This window comes from Habropoda laboriosa, unplaced genomic scaffold, assembly GCF_001263275.1.
Source record: "Habropoda laboriosa isolate 0110345459 unplaced genomic scaffold, ASM126327v1 scaffold440, whole genome shotgun sequence".
Lineage (NCBI taxonomy): Eukaryota > Metazoa > Arthropoda > Insecta > Hymenoptera > Apidae > Habropoda > Habropoda laboriosa.
The window spans coordinates 1714288-1730431 of record NW_017100710.1 but is presented as its reverse complement, the minus strand read 5'-3'; the positions used below and the strand labels follow the sequence as shown (position 1 = coordinate 1730431).

The following is a 16144-nucleotide window of genomic DNA, read 5'->3' as shown; positions in this document are numbered from 1 at the left end:
TCACGATTACAACTATTAAATCCACCACCGTGCGAGGGTTGAACAGTTCTGTTAACCTATTCAGATCGTTCACGATGAACCGCACTGAATATGCTGCTGACGAGAATCGAAATTTTATCGAAATTGGTTACCTACCCCTTTTCGTTCGTTTCTGTGTTACCGGCGGAGCGTAAAGTTTAGGCAACGTATACTCTGCCTAAGCAACGTACACGTTGCCCGATTTTACACATCGCCGGTGATAAATATATAATATTCACGATTAATCGAGGATATCATTTGGTGATCGTGCCTCGTAACACAGCCTCCCGAGAGGCGAACAAAGAAGAAAATCGGGGTCGAGTGAGTGTGTATACGAAACGTTTGCCAGACCGAGCCCCAGAGTCGAATCACGCTGGACGAGCTTGAAGGGCCACCAAGAGACCACGAGGCAAATGTCCGGGGCCGATCGAGAGAGAACGCAAAGTGATCTTATCCGCTTTAACGTCCGTAGGTTACATAGGATATTATATTGTTAGCGTATACAAAGTGTGTGTACTATGGCGCACGGGTACAAAGGCTACGTTTCCACCGAAATACGGGGTGGGGAGGGGGAACTTTTTATATACGGTCTACGCACGCCGGTGTAGATACACGCGTGTGTGTGCACGCCGGTGTCATGGTCCCGTCGTAAATATTGATTTTATCGAAAATTGTTGGCAAACGAAAATGTTGCAGTTCAAAGGGGATGGATGCGCCTCGTGTGTTGTAACCTTGCCATGGTTCCGAAGGGGGAGGGTTACAACACGATTCTACAAAGGGGAATTGTCCCTTTCGCGAAAGGTGACAGAGTATTTTTGCAATGGAGAAAACACGGTGGACATGGTAACGGGTGAATTAAAAATTTGACCTTCGTGTGACCTTGAAAGGTGGCTTCCTGTAATTTTTGCGGTGGAAAAATGACGACAGTTGGTTTGGAGGGGATTTGAATTTTTTCTTTCGGTAATAACACGAATACGATGGTTAATTAAGCCGAGGAATGTAGCGAAACTGATAGATTCAATTTCTGGGAAAATTTTAAGGCAACCCTGACATCAGGCTGTAAATATAGAGAATTCTCGGCCACTTTAGAACTGTACTATTTTCATAGCAATGCTTCGGAAAATGATTATTTAGAAGATCGTGGAATTAGCTGGACCAACCGGTGCACACACTCGACACCGTTGCCACGAGATAGGCTGAACTGAACGACTAAATGAACGGGATGTAATGAATTCGCCAACAATGTGGGCAACAAGGTTGGATGGAATGGTGCTTGGAACAGGAAGTTATGCAGTTTAACAAAAAAAAGAAGCTTCAAAATTGATGCATGTTTCATTAAACAAGCACGACTTATTTTATCAACTGGACATAACACTAACAATGACTTTACCACGCACATATTAGATTAATAATAAAATTACCAACAGGTAAAAATTAGACGTTAAACCTGACTTGAAAATTAAAGGAAAAATAAAAAAAAGCTAACAAGGAAGACGACTAAGATCCAAGAATTGTATATATTTCTATTATCATAAAAAATCGATTATTCTATAATTGTATAATTTATCAATTTTTATTACCTTTCGTTTAACAAGTAGTTCCTATATAGTACATTTAATATTTACAATATTTCTACATTTTTTTTAATTTCACAGAGAAGAATACCATTACTATTAGAATACCCTAACTATTACTCCGCAATATTTGAAACATATACCATGCGAATACCGAAAAATGTTTCAACAATCCACACGAATTAGTTAAGAAATGATTTACCATTCGACGATTAATTGAACAATGAAATATTCTACCGAAAAAATACTATTTCGCAACGTCGATTCAGAGAAAGGTCCCATTCACTCCCTTGTTCAAGCCACCATTTCACCAGTCTCGAAAGTCAAACGCCCATCTCGCGTGTTTGTATTCCACGCGACCGTGAAAACCGTACGGAGGGGATTGACCGGAAGTTCAGCCGGCCACGTGCCGACCTTATCGCGATAAATCCTTCTCCGGAGGGTGGCCGTGCTTCCGGTCGCGTGACCATCCCCCGCGATAGCTCGCGAACGAACGCGATCACACCGATACCTCCCGATACGGAAACGTACCGGACGCGTTACGTTGGCGCGGGCGAATCGAGTTAATTACGTTAATTGATACTAAACGTTGACGTCGACTACGTGATCGGGGGAAAACGAGTACGTTAACGAGCTGCGTCGACGGAATTAATCGCGTCACGCGACGCGACGATTAATTCCTTCGACGCGGTCGGCTATACACGTTATACAGGGTGTCTCGACTGTAACGAACGTCTACATTATTTCCGTTGCTACTGAAAGTGAAATAAAAAAATTACTGAGAGGAGTGAAGTTCTCCCAAAGTAATTCCAAGGCCATTACAAGCTGAAGGATTCACGACATCGTGAGCACGAAATAAATTTGAAGCAAGGGAGAAATAAGCATTTTAGTATGCAAAAATGTGTCGATGACCTTAGGTCGACATTTTTTTGGTGTAGTTCCTAAAGGCCCTGGTCGCCGATCGACACGAAATTTTGTAGGAAGAAGGAAGAGGGTGAGTGGACCCCAAATATAAAATGTTAGCTGCAGCTAATTAGTTTTCGAGATGTCAACAAAAAATTTTCAGTACTATACATTGAAACTGCGTATACAGCAGTTGACGAACGAATGCTGCCTATGCAGATGTTACTACCACAAATGTCTTCTCAGCAGTAGCGGCCTCAGTATCTATAGGGTGCCCCACGTAAAATTTCGGCGAAGTGATTACTGTTCTGATATTGCCGACCGCCTAGATATTCGCCGGTATTAGACGCTGTGCTTCAGCTCGACTGATCGGCAAGATGATTACACACGTGATTAGGTTAGGTTAGATTAAAATCCGCACTTTCAGTGGCTGCTTCGTCCAATGAGCCTTATTTGGACGAAATTCGTCACCCTATAGATACCGGGCCCATACTTGACGGCAACGACAGCGTAGACAGCGTTCAATGTGTTAGTCACGTCTGTATACACAGTTTCAATGTATAGTACCGATGATTGGCTGCAGCTAATATTTTATATTTGAGGTCCACCCACCAAATTTCGTGGCGATCGGCGACCGAGGAACTTTATCCCTTTTCTTAATCATAAACTCTTACAGTTACGTCTTCTTACTTTCAGTGGCAACGTTAATTTAGATGTTCGTTATAAGTGAGACACCCCGTGTACATACATATATATGTATGTATTATACATACACACAAGAACACACACGTATAGTCGATGGAAGAAATAGAGGGAAGTTTAGTAAAATCTGTCAGACGTCAAAGTGAGCATTCTTCGAGTGTTCTGATAAGGGAATTGACAGAAATGTGAGAAGATAAGGATTCTAGTGCTCGGTCGGTGCTGTTAAGGAGCTTAAACAATTTCATCAAGTTTCTAACAGAAAATCTTCGAGTGCAAAGGTTAAAAATATTAATTAAAGCGAACCTTGAAACAGAATTTACGAGCTCGTAATATTCCTTCCACCGACTGTACACACGGATACATTGGAAAACGAAGATACACAGAGAGACAAGCACACGTAGAGAAGAGACACGTGCTACTGATAATATATTATGATAATCCGTGACGCGTTGTTTCGTAATATATTATTAATTTCGATTGCGCTGTCCACGTTAATCGACGTGCAAGAAAGAGAAAAAAAAGAAAAGAATTCGTTCTGTCACGATCGAAATCTCCCGAAGATAAACAGTAGTCGAAGACCACCGAGAAGCGAATAAAATACACCGACGACGTTGAAACGAGGTGAACGATGTGCGACGAAGTAATAAACACGAAGCGATATTAAGATTGAAATGTAAAACTCGGGAATAGAAGAACTTCGAAAAATCGAGATTTTTGAGGGCAGACCGAAGCTCTCGAAGAGGAAGTAGACGGAGAGAGAGAGAGAGAGAGAGTGAGAAATTCTGAATCGAAGAAGAAGAAGAAAAATAAGAAGAAGGAGAGATCGATACGGTTGAAAGGGAAAAGGGTCACGTGGCTCTCCAGACCTCCACTTGAAGTTGAAAAAAGAAAACGCGCACACATATACACACATGTTCAGGGACGGGACAAGGCTGTGTGGTTTTGTTGAATCGACGACGGAAGATACAGGGGAGATATATCCGTGATTCTTCTGCCCTCAGAAATGGTCGAGCGTTCGTTTCCGCGAGAAAAAAAACAAACAAACAAACGTTGGGACCTGGTTTGTCTTGTCCGTCATTGTTTCATTTCGAAAGCGTTGTTTCGCGCGGCCACTCCGAAACGCGAAACGGGACCAAAGAAAAAAAAAAAAAAAAAGGAAAAAAAAGACACAATTGTCACAAAACGTTCTCCATTCCCCTTCTGTCTTCTCTACTCCCCCTTCTCTTGGCTGCCTCCATCGAGTCTATCTATCTGTCTCCTTACGTTTCTAAGTGATCCTCTCTGTTAACCTTAAAATATATCCCCGTTTCACTTCCTTTCTTCCTGCGTTTTCCCCTCCTCGTCAATTTCCGTCTATTTATCGAAAACTTCTCTGTCGCGGCTCAACTGTACTGGACACGACAACTCCACACGATATTTTTATATAGATTTCTTAAAAGTGCATTATAGTGCCAGGAAGACCACGCCAAGTTAACAAAGAGAAAAAAAAAAAGAAACAAATGATTAAATTAAATTAAATTAAATAAAGAAACACACACACATACACACACGTACACGCAGTCTCAAGTATCGGAGCATTAGGCGTATAGGAGACCGATTCTATAAGTATTATAATGTATAAAATAACGAGCTCTCTTAGGGACACGTTCGAGATTACTAACGAGAAGAAAAGAATCGAGATTTTTCGAGTCGAGGATGAAAACTGGGACTGTTTTAAACAACAATTTACGCGTGCTTCTTTCTATCGTTTGTGAATAAAAGAGTTCGAGATTTTCGAGAGTGTTTACGCGCTGTGTTGTTCTCGTTGATAATCGAGCGAATCGAAATCAGACTGACATGATACACCATTGTTTGCTTTTGAACTGTTAAACTAGCCTCCTACGTAGACGTCGAGCAGCTAAGAACCAGAGAGAATTTGTCGTTTTCAGTTGTGACGATGGGGACGAAGATTGTACGAGAGGGAACCGTCGCGTGTTTCAATTCTGACGAGAAGTATCGTTAGAGGTGACTGGGAATTCTTCGAATATCGAACGTTTCTCGATGGAATCGACGACAATCGAGAGATTGTCAGGGAGAAAATGAATAACAGAAAAGGATGATAACGCAAAAGGAAATAGAGGAAGAAGTGTAAATCACCTACATAAGTTTGCATCCCTTTGCCAATGAACAAACAGAGAATATTGATTAGAAAAAAAAAAAAAAGAAAAAAAACAAAGTCCTCCCGTGATTTTATTTCAACGACAAGTTTCCTTACAAAAAAATACCTCTGATTGAAAAATCGAACGACCTAAAACGCCTGAAACAATAACACCATCGAGTTAAGCAAGAAGGATAAATAAGTCTCTCGATAATCTCATGGAAGATGGAACGAACGGGAAATTTAGGGAAATCATCGGTTTCTTACCAGAACAGGTAGACATATCTTCGTAGCAGAGGTTCGTTTTCGCTGAAGAAAAGAAAGGAAGCAAAAAAAAAGGAGAAGCAAGAGGAGATCGTTTCAGTGTGATATCCAAGGGAAAGGACCTCAAACGGCGATCTGTATATTGCCCGAGTGAAAAAGAATTGTTTCATTGATGATTCTCCTTCATATGTTCATACGCATAAATAACCATAACCACATGTGCATATGGGACGAAGCACTTTGTCTGTCCGAAGTGTTTTTGTTATTTCGAGCAGTATATATAAATATATCTCTGATCCTTTACATGAAATAAATACACGGAGATTAAAGTTGTAACAGTGAAAATATCAGACCATTATTTTCTCGAACAAAAGTTTCCAATAATTGACGAAATTTTGTTTTTAAAGCAGAAATAACTTTTTTTCTTTTTTTAATAAATTAATTAATTCCTCGTTATTGCTCGAGGTAACGCAGATATTTTCGAGAGACAAAGCTCCTCCATCGTCGCAAATATGCAGAGATTGATTTGTATGTTTATACCTGTACATATGTGTATACTATATTATGTAATATACACGATATTATAGTATATAGTGTATATATATACATATATATATTGAAACGTGTATTATGGCCTTTGTTTCGAGCAGAGTTTATATATACGTACGCCTCCCTAAGGAGGCGAGGAGAGGGCGCTTTTGTGTTCAGGGGCGCGAGTTCGACCTACGATAAACGCGCCGTATTTTCGAGCTGGTTCGAGTGTTTCGTGAATGTTTAAATGTTATACTTTAATATGTGTACATATTGTATTTTGTACGTTCGACCAGCTGAAAAATAGTGGGCGCGGTGAAGAGGTTGGACGCCCTGTTTTCGAGAATGGGGGTGCTCTCCCCTGTTGCGTAACGCGTGGTGTACGACGATAAATGGTAAATTCGTTCCAAGTCTAAATTCTCGATCGTCGACTGTCAGAATAATGCAAATGCTAAATTTTAGAAAAATTCTTCGAAATTTTCACGCTTCGATATTATCGATATTTTCCACTTGAAATTTTAGTATTCAAAGGATCTGAGTTCCTTCGGATATTGTCATTTGAAATTCCAGTATTCAAAGGATGCAAATTCCCACGAATATTTTCACTTGTAATTCCAGTATTCAAAGGATCTAAATTCTTTCGAATATCTTCATTTGAAAGTCCTGTATTCAAAGGATCTGAGCCTCCTTCCGATATTTTCATTTGAAATTCTACTATTCAAAGGATGTAACTTCTCACGAGTATTTTCACTTGAAATTCCAGTATTCGAAGGATGCAAATTCCCACGAATATTTTCACTTGAAATTCTAATATTCAAAGGATCTGAGCTCCTTCGGATATTTTCACTCGAATTGAACTTTTTTATGGTAAATAAAAGGGAAAAGAAACTATCAGAGTTGTTTTTTGTAATTTCTATGATATTCCAAGGGACATCGATAGAAACATTTTTCTGGACGAAGGGTTTGCGTTATTTCAACCGGTCGACGTAGCGCCACGTTTTCGAAGCTGTTACATAGCGCACGGTTACGTCACGTTCGACGTTGCACGCTGTATTACACAATGGAGCGGGTCTCGTGTTCCCCGGGAAGCCCGAAAACAACTGCTTCCGTTCGTATTTTGCAATATAGGGGATCGCGCGATCGCGGCCTTTGTATCGTGTAATCGTTCGTGCCGCCAGTCGTCAGCGCTGTCAGTCGTGAGAATGCGTCGTAATTCGATACGAGATAGAAGAAGAGAAACAAAAAAACAGAAGAAAATTCATAGACAAAGAACGAAAAACGCGCACACGAGACACCAAGAAAATTCTACGTGAAATACACGAATCGCGCTGTGAACGATAGGGAAAACCATGAACGACGAACGGGTCAGGCGTGACTGGAACGTAGATTTAAAATTCGGACTACTACCTTTGTATATAACTAAAAACGTAGCGAACAAGAGAGACACGTTGTTTCCACGTTGACTCCTCGTATACTTTCTTCCTTCCTGTTGCGATCAACCAGGTGGATATTTTCGATTGACAGGCTGACACAGATCGATTGTACAACGCGCGCGATTCTCGTAGTGATAGGAGGAAGCGACGAGAAAAGGAAGAAGAAGGGGAAAGGAATCGGCAACAGACGATGTTGTAACACGCGAAGGAAACAAGCAGAAAGTGAAAAAGGGTAAAATAGCGCGGACAGCCCCACTCGAAACATCGCGAACGGTTCGATCGATCATCCTCGAAGCGCGGTTAATCGACGGTAATTCGAACGGGGGGAAATAAGAAGGAGCAACGAAAGAAAAGAAAAGAGAAAAGAGGGACGAAATGGGAAAAGACGGTGAAAGAAAGGAAAAGGGAATATCGGAGAAATCGAATTCTCCGGAGCGATTTATACGAGTATTACTACGTTATTAGCTACGTATTAATCGTTTATTATTGTTGTTATTATTACGGATGATTATTATGATTATTACGGATTATTATTGATTATTAATGATGAATAACTGTAGCGTTTAAACGGTTTTAAAAAACTCTCAGACACTTTATTAAGATCTTTACGAAAATATTACCTAGCGGGCTGTCGCCGTCTAACTGTTACGTAAAATGACCAAAAAATTATTAAGTAACGTACTACCTATTAATCTATATAGGGTGATCTAGCGACCACGAGCTAAGGGGAAACAGTCTTTTTTAATGAGCTCTAATCTATCTATCTATCTCTATCCCCATATTTCTCTAATTCTCCTGTTAAATTGTCCATTATAAGGAGGCACACAAGACGCAGCAAAATGATAATTCAAATTGACGTTGTTACCAATTTTTCGGACTGTTACTGTCATTATTTACGAGTCATTTCGTGTAATCGTTCTCTTCGTCGTTATTCATTTTATCACGGTCATTTCAACTGGCCCGCGCGCCTCTGTCTGACACATGGCCGACTTATACTACTAGAAATAGTATTACTGTATTTATTTCACGATAATCGAGGAACGAAGTGTAGGAAACTAATTTTATTCGATCCGAAGGATCGTCGTTGATCTATATCAGGCTCTAATTATGGAAAATTGTTAACGAATGGTGTATCGAAATGGATTCGTACTGTCGCTCAATCGCTTACAACGAATCGATTCTATGAATTAGCGTTATGATAACTTTCTAACTTTCACAATCACTTCATATCGCCTTCATTTTAACAGTATCTTCCAAATTATCAAATAAAACCTCGTTTACTTTTAATTTTTAAATAAAATACGAAATGAAATTAAATTAAATTAATTTATTAATTTAAATTAAATACTAATTAAATTAAACGAATTCGTTTAGAATTGGCAAATTTTTACTCGTTTTCTGAAATGTCTGATTTTATCGATTGTATTAATTCGAAAAATATTTTCCCACGCACCGTGTGTCCGACATTCTCACGAATGTCCGCGAACCGTTTCCTTTGACAATGGATATTCTAATCAAGTCGGTGTAACAGCCGTTTTTGTTCGCGATATATTACACGATCGCGGCGGCGTGAATTCGACAGGAGTGTCGTTGACGTTGCAATTGTACAGACTGCTTATGTAAGTTCACGGAGTGTTTCGTTCGCAGACAATCTGCAGGAAACGAGGACGCCGCTGAAACAAAGCATCGAAGCGATCTCGGTTTCGCGATAGCTGTAAATTCAATCGGATCGGAAACACGTGAAGCTACCTTCCGGAATTCAACGGCGGCACGCGGAACAACGTGGTGCAATGCGCGTGAATTTTCTCTGTGCAAAAATGCGGATGAAATATTTACAGTGCATTTCAATCGTATCCAAACAGATATAATTAAACGCTGAAATTTATTTCAAAAACATTCTGACGTTTTAAAGTATATTCATTCGAATTCTTCGAAATCTGTGATTTTAAAATACGTTAATTTGAAATCTTCAAGTTTTAAACGTATCAATTTGAAGTCTTCGCAACCTTTAATTTTTTAAAATATTAATTTGAAATCTTAAAAATATCTTAATTTGGAATCTTCGAAATTTTTAATTTTCAAACATGTTAGTTTGAAATCTTTAATTTTTAGATATATTAATGTCATATCTTGAAAATCTTCGAAATGTTTAATTTGAAAATGCATAAATACCAAACTATTCTCTCACAGCGCGCATTTTTCATGTCACGAAGTAAAAATGTTGTTCATTCAATCCTTCATCCAGTCATTCTTTCCATGAAAAGGGGAACACGTGAAAGGATATCCTGTGTCGCTTTTACGCTGATATTCCGCTACTCCCGATGACGCGTCTCTCTCCAAAGTAGGACTCTCTTAAACCCACAGGGTGTCGCGTTAGTACTTGTACAATATTGGACGATGGTTGACGGTGACGAAGCATGTGATGCTTGCTCAACTGCGAACAAAAAAAAAATAAAAAAAAAAATTGTAAATCCTTGGGTCGTTCATTTCCCAAAATACTCGGTGTGTCCATCGAATCATAGCGGAGCTGAGAGAAATTTGTATTCCTTGCTAATTTTCTATCGTGAACACTGTTTCACAGTACCGTTGTAAAACTGCGATGAATAGCGATTGTAAAGAAAAAAAAACACAAAAAAAAACAAAAAAAAACGAAGAAAAAAACCAAGAAAAAAAAGAAAAAGCGAAAGACGTGAGTAAAAAATCGAAGAAGCTAGATAGTGACTTTTTAGTGGAGAATAAACTTGCGACGATAAACTTGAAATGGGCCAGCGAGTTTGTAGCCAAATGTATAATAATATCGTTTATTCGCGTGGACGAGAACCGATTTAACAGTTACAAGATAAACCAAAAATCGCACCGCCTGTTACTTCGAACAAAAGCAAAAGAACAAACGAGAAAAAAAAAAAGAGAAATCTAGGCTTTCGTTTCGAGTTTGTTTTTCCACGTTCGATTTCCCATTGTGTTTCATGGGATTCTTTGTACCTAGTACGATGACTGAGTAAACTTTAGAGGCTTTACCATTGGAAAATGGACGATTCACTTTTAGAATGTACACCGTGGTGAATGAAACGAGATCGATTGAACGAGAGAGTAAAAAAAAAAGGTACCTCTGTATTCCATAGGCGTGAAGCGTGCAATGATGCAGAGTAATTTCAATGAAGAATTGCGTCGGTGATTCCGAGGGTCAACGAAGGGAATTCCCGCAGAATTTGTTTTTCTGAAAAATCGAACGTTAAATCTGAACCTAATTTCCCAGTGATCTGTAAAATGTATATACACGATAGTGTTCGAATACAAAAGAATACAATTTTTTGCAACTTGATGATTGTTTGTAAAATTTAACAGTATTTAATTACTGGCTTTTGTTATAAATTTATAATTCTACAAAGATAAGAGTTTCATTCGTTCCTCTGATCACCGACTCAATGAACACGGACGATAGCGTTCGTCCCATGGAGGAAGATCGTCATCAGTCGAGCAAAACTAAAAAAAGGGGGAAGAAATTTATCATTTTATCAAACCGAGGGTAATTCGCGATGTAATCGTGAATCTTGCAAATGTGAGAACGAACGAACGCTATCGTCGCGTGACGGATAAATTTAAAAAAAAAAACAAAAAAAACAAAAAGAAGAAGATAACAATTCCCACGCAACGAATCTTGAAAGTAGTCAATATCTAATCAATTCCGAAGATACCGTAGTGGTAGACGATTTAAGAAAACGAGAAAAAAAAACGAAAAAAAAATGATGAAAAAAGAGAAACCAGTGTAAACGAGTAATGCCAATAACACGTTGAATTAAAAAGAAAAAAAAATGGGAGAGAAAGGATGGAAACGAAGAAGAGAGAAAAAAACGATGTTCAACCGAATGACGAGGAATCTTCCATTAGATTGAATATCATTGTGGAGCATCCATTGTAAAAGCAGAAAAAAGAAAAAAAATACTTTCAAACCGATGCTGTTATTCCGAAACATACGAGTGGTGATTAAGACGATGCGAGGTGTATATATATATACGTATTATTATATAATTAAACATAGCGATGAGAAGACAAACAGACAAAAAAAATGTAGCACATATTTTTAAAGAGAATAAACGAGAAAAAACAGAACAAAAACCGTGTTTGAGAAGCGAAACGTCGAGCGGATACGCGCGCGCGCGGTGCTAGCCACGGCACTAATAAGTTAATAATACAGAGAGAGAAAAAAAAGAATAAAAAAAACCCGATGAATTTCGATCATCCTTGTTAATCATAGGCGAATTAATTAATATCAAGCGAAGCACCAGTCGGTAAATCTCTATTCGTAGCGTGTATCTCCGAGGAACGCTGCTAAGGAAAAAAAAAAAAAAAAGAAACGATCTTCGATCCTTTACGAAGGGATAGGGGTATAATAACTAACGATGTTTATGAACCAATGCATTTTCATGCCGAAAAACAAATAAAATTTGCAAGTCGGATCTGTACGTCTTTTACTTCGATACCCCCTATGTACCTTTCCTCCAAAGAACAAAAGAGGTTAAGACTGACTCACGTAACAATGAAGAATAGTATTCCAATATGTACATATATTTAGATCAATAAACAATTTACCAAAATAGACGTGATCGTACTAGCGTACGCAGTTCGTAGGATGGTTTTAACAGAATATTCAATGTCACGTGTTTATTTTCAATGACGAGATAAAAATGCGATATTCCTTCGATCAATTCTCGATTATATCATTCGTATGACGTATATACAACTACACATTCAAAATTCAGGACATCCATAGGATTCGAGGGTTAGCGATACTTTGCGCGTACAAGTGATGCACTTACGCATTCTTCTTTCTATACATTACTATACGGAATCGTTCAGAAGTAGGAAGAGCTATCGCGTAAACAAAAATATAGATCTTTCCTTATCAAAGAAATACTACGAGACGCGAGCATACACAAGTACAGTTACACGGATTTCATACAGACTTTGTACAAGTTGTTAACAATACACTTCTTTCACACGATAGAATCAAAAACATAAAGCGAAAGAATTGTTTTCGATTGATGTCAGTCAGAGGTTATGTTCTCCAAGTGAGAAGTTTGTGGCGCTTCTTTGTTCGTGACTCCTTGCTCCACTATGCGTGTCGACTTGCTGTTGTCCGTTTTATTATTGACAGCGTCTGCACCTTTCGACCAAGAACAACTTCTTCTGCCAGGAGACTTTGGCATAGACCAACTACTACTACAGGATCTTCTTTTAGGCGACGTGGTGCGAGATTTAGCTCTGGTAATCTTCACCTTAGACGCTGATCTCTCCCTCCTACGCCTGTAGCGATGTTTACTGTTGCTCCAAGACTTGGATCGACTCTTCGAACGAGATTTCTTCTTTGATCTGGATCGACGCGATCGAGATCTCACTCTTGTAGGGCTTTTCGATCTCGATTTCGATCTTCCTCGTCGTCTTCTCGATCGAGATCTGCTTTTGCCCCTGCTTCGCCTTCTGCTTCGCGATCTCGAACTGGCCTTCAATTTCGATCTCGATTGGGACTTCGATCTTGACCTCGATCTCGAACCAGACCTGGACCTCGATCTCGATCTTGACCTCGATCGCGACCTCGACCTCGACCTCGATCTGGATCTCGATCTAGACCTCGATCTTGATCTAGATCTTGACCTAGATCCGCTGAACGACCCCTTACGACTACGTGACCGCGAGCTTCTGTAGTCGAAAGAATGATAATCCTGGCCCACTAGATGAGCAAAGTACTTGTAGTACTGCTCGTTATACAAATGAGGATTAAATGTGTGCAGCGCGCGAGGATTTCCAGCGTTACGCCACGAAAATCCTCTGCCCCTTCCACGTAGAAAACGACTGCCTCTAGGCATACCTCTTGGTAAACTCGGATAAATCATGGGCAGTGTCGCTTCGTAATACCACGGTTGTGGAAATCGTGGATAAAGTGTTGGATAAGGAAGAGATTCCAAAGGTGAGGGTGCTGAAAGATGAAATACAAGTAATAAAATATGTGTAGCTATGTATCTTGGTACTCCTTGTTACATGTACTCACCTGTAGATGATGATGGATATGTGACGTTTTGTTTGAGAACACTTTTTAATTTTTTAGTTTGTTCTTCCCCGCCTGACTCCTCGCTCAGGCTTGCAGAATTTTCGGAGTCCTTTTCCTTTTTACGTTTCTTCTATAAAAATATAATTATTTTTTGTAATTTAAAGAGGAATATATGGAAATATAAAAAATAGATATAACACCTTTTTCTTTTTCTCTTTTTTGGACTTTTCCTTTTTCTTTTTTGCTTTCTTTCCTTTCTTGTCTTTCTTTTCATCCTTTGAATCTTCCTCTGAGCTTAATATTTCGACAGTACCGTCTACTTTATTGTTTTTCCTTTCTTCTTTCTTGGAATCCGTGTTTGACATATCGTCTATTTTAATTTCATTGTTCTCCACTTTTATCTGGAAATAGAAAATGGTATTTCAATAGATTTTATTGGTACGGGAAAATGGCGAAAGCTTTAGTAAATTGTACCTTTATCCGATCGAATAGCTCGTCTAAAAGACGAATACTTTCGAGCTGTCTCTGTGCTTTTATTAATTTCTGCCCTTCTCTAGCAATTTTCATGGACACTTTATCTTCTTCCTTCTTGCGAAATATAGTCAAAGCTTTACGTTTACGTTTTTCTTCCCGCTTTTTCCGTCTACTTTCTTTAGCTACTGCATCGGCTTCTTCTTTTTTTCTACAGGAAGGAAAATGTGTAAGATCTTGGATGCATCTGACGTTACGATTACAACTACGAAGTTTACTGCTAATTACTTCTGTTCTTCGCGACGTTTCTCTTCAGCTTCTTCTTTTCTGCGAAGTCGTTCTGCCGCTAACGTATCCTGTGCTATAAGGCGTTTTCTTTCGAATTCTCTATGTGCAACAGAACTATCACTCATGTGTTTTGTTTTATCAAAATTGATCTACGTAAAATAATTGAAATAAAAGCAATATCCTTCATTTATAATTCATACAATTGATGCACAAAACTTCGTACAATAAACGCACCTTAATCGCGGCCGTGAATGCATTTTCTCCGTCTTTTTTAAGGAGTTTCATGCCACGCAATGCATCCATAGCTCTAACAAAATCCATATATTCAACATACTGAATATATGCATCAAAAAATATTCCATCTTCATAACTAAATTTATTTATATTTGTGCCAAGACGCATTCTAGATCTGTAAGGATCAGCAGCAGGTACATCAATTCTTCTGAGTGTTCCCCATTTTTTGAAGATTTTACTGATCAAGGATTCACTAGGCATAGTTGCACCATCTTCGGTGAACCATTTAACAGGCAAGCCTGTTACATGTATAGTGTCAGGCCTTTCCCCAGGCTTCAATTCATTCATGTGTTTTGCATCTCTGAAGTAAGAATCCCAACTATGCCTTGTGGGAAAATCATCCTTTGCCTCTGCTGCGCGGACTTTTAATACATTGGGAAATCCAGACAGATTCAACCGCTGGGAGTCCAGTCTTGCAAGCACACGCTGCAGTCTGCATCTGTCTTGCAAGTCTCCTTCCAATCTGATAAATTCCAATGTACTCTTGGCTACCTTCAGAGATGCAAACTCGTCCGGTAGTATAAGGGCACGAATCTTCTCCATTACTTCCCATGTTGATATTGTTTTGCCTGTTTATATCGCAGTTAATTTTCTGTAAAAACCTATTATGCTAAAAATATTGGGTGTAATTATAGATTTGCACAGAATTTAAAAGAATAATGTTGCTTCCTGTTATAAAAATCAATATCATTAATCAATGTATGTTAAATATATCTTATAAACCTGGAAGAATCATGAGATTTACATATGAGAATAAACCACAAATAACACGAATGATGATTACTTATATACGCATCAAAAATCATTTGATAAATGTTTAAGCAATAGATCTAATAAAATGATAACACAAGTAGTGAAATATAGTGGAAATGTAAATGTAAATATAATCTTTCTCAACAAATAAAACTGCAGATGAAGGTAAAGTAGATATCTATGACCATTTTACCTGGTACTTTCAGCTGAGGAAGATTTACTGAAACATTTATTTTTGCAACCGGTTTTAAGTAAAGCGCGCGTGGTGTATACAGGGACACGATATCGCTGAGATCCCTACAGCTTCGAAATTGGTTAACAACCTCACTACTGGAATTTTCACCTACCTTCTTACCATTGCTCATCATTAATCTAATGTACACGCTATATAGCAGAATAAGTGATGCGAAGGATCGCGACAAGAAAAAAAAATTACAAATTAGCGTTAAATATCTATCTTACGACACAGTAAACCCAGTAAGATGAAACCCGTTCAGTAGAGAGGTTGTGTATCCATTCGAAACGATTAGTAATCTTCCGACGGAGACCGAGATTCGCCTTCTTCACTTCACCGTTTTAATATCGTTTCGTTCACAGTGACTCGCTACACTCTCGCGGATTTACTTTCCGTTCACCGATTAAACTACGTCAACGAGGGCGGAAGCATATTATAGCTTTCACGTTCTGTCAAACTTCGTCGATCGAACACTGTAAATAAGAGAACTCCAGC

The 16144-nt window shown here is 38.8% G+C and overlaps 1 protein-coding gene across 1 annotated transcript; it reads right to left on the bottom strand.

The window, feature by feature from the left end:
- Nucleotides 1-12607: 12607 nt before the first annotated feature.
- Nucleotides 12608-15886, bottom strand: LOC108577008 (A-kinase anchor protein 17A-like). Its single transcript, XM_017940087.1, has 7 exons — nucleotides 15608-15886; nucleotides 14602-15230; nucleotides 14368-14516; nucleotides 14083-14290; nucleotides 13809-14009; nucleotides 13609-13738; nucleotides 12608-13536 (listed from the first exon to the last, which is right to left on the bottom strand). The coding sequence occupies exons 1-7, from the start codon at nucleotides 15780-15782 to the stop codon at nucleotides 12608-12610; spliced, it is 2421 nt and encodes an 806-aa protein (XP_017795576.1). The 5' UTR covers nucleotides 15783-15886.
- Between the last annotated feature and the right edge of the window lie 258 nt (nucleotides 15887-16144).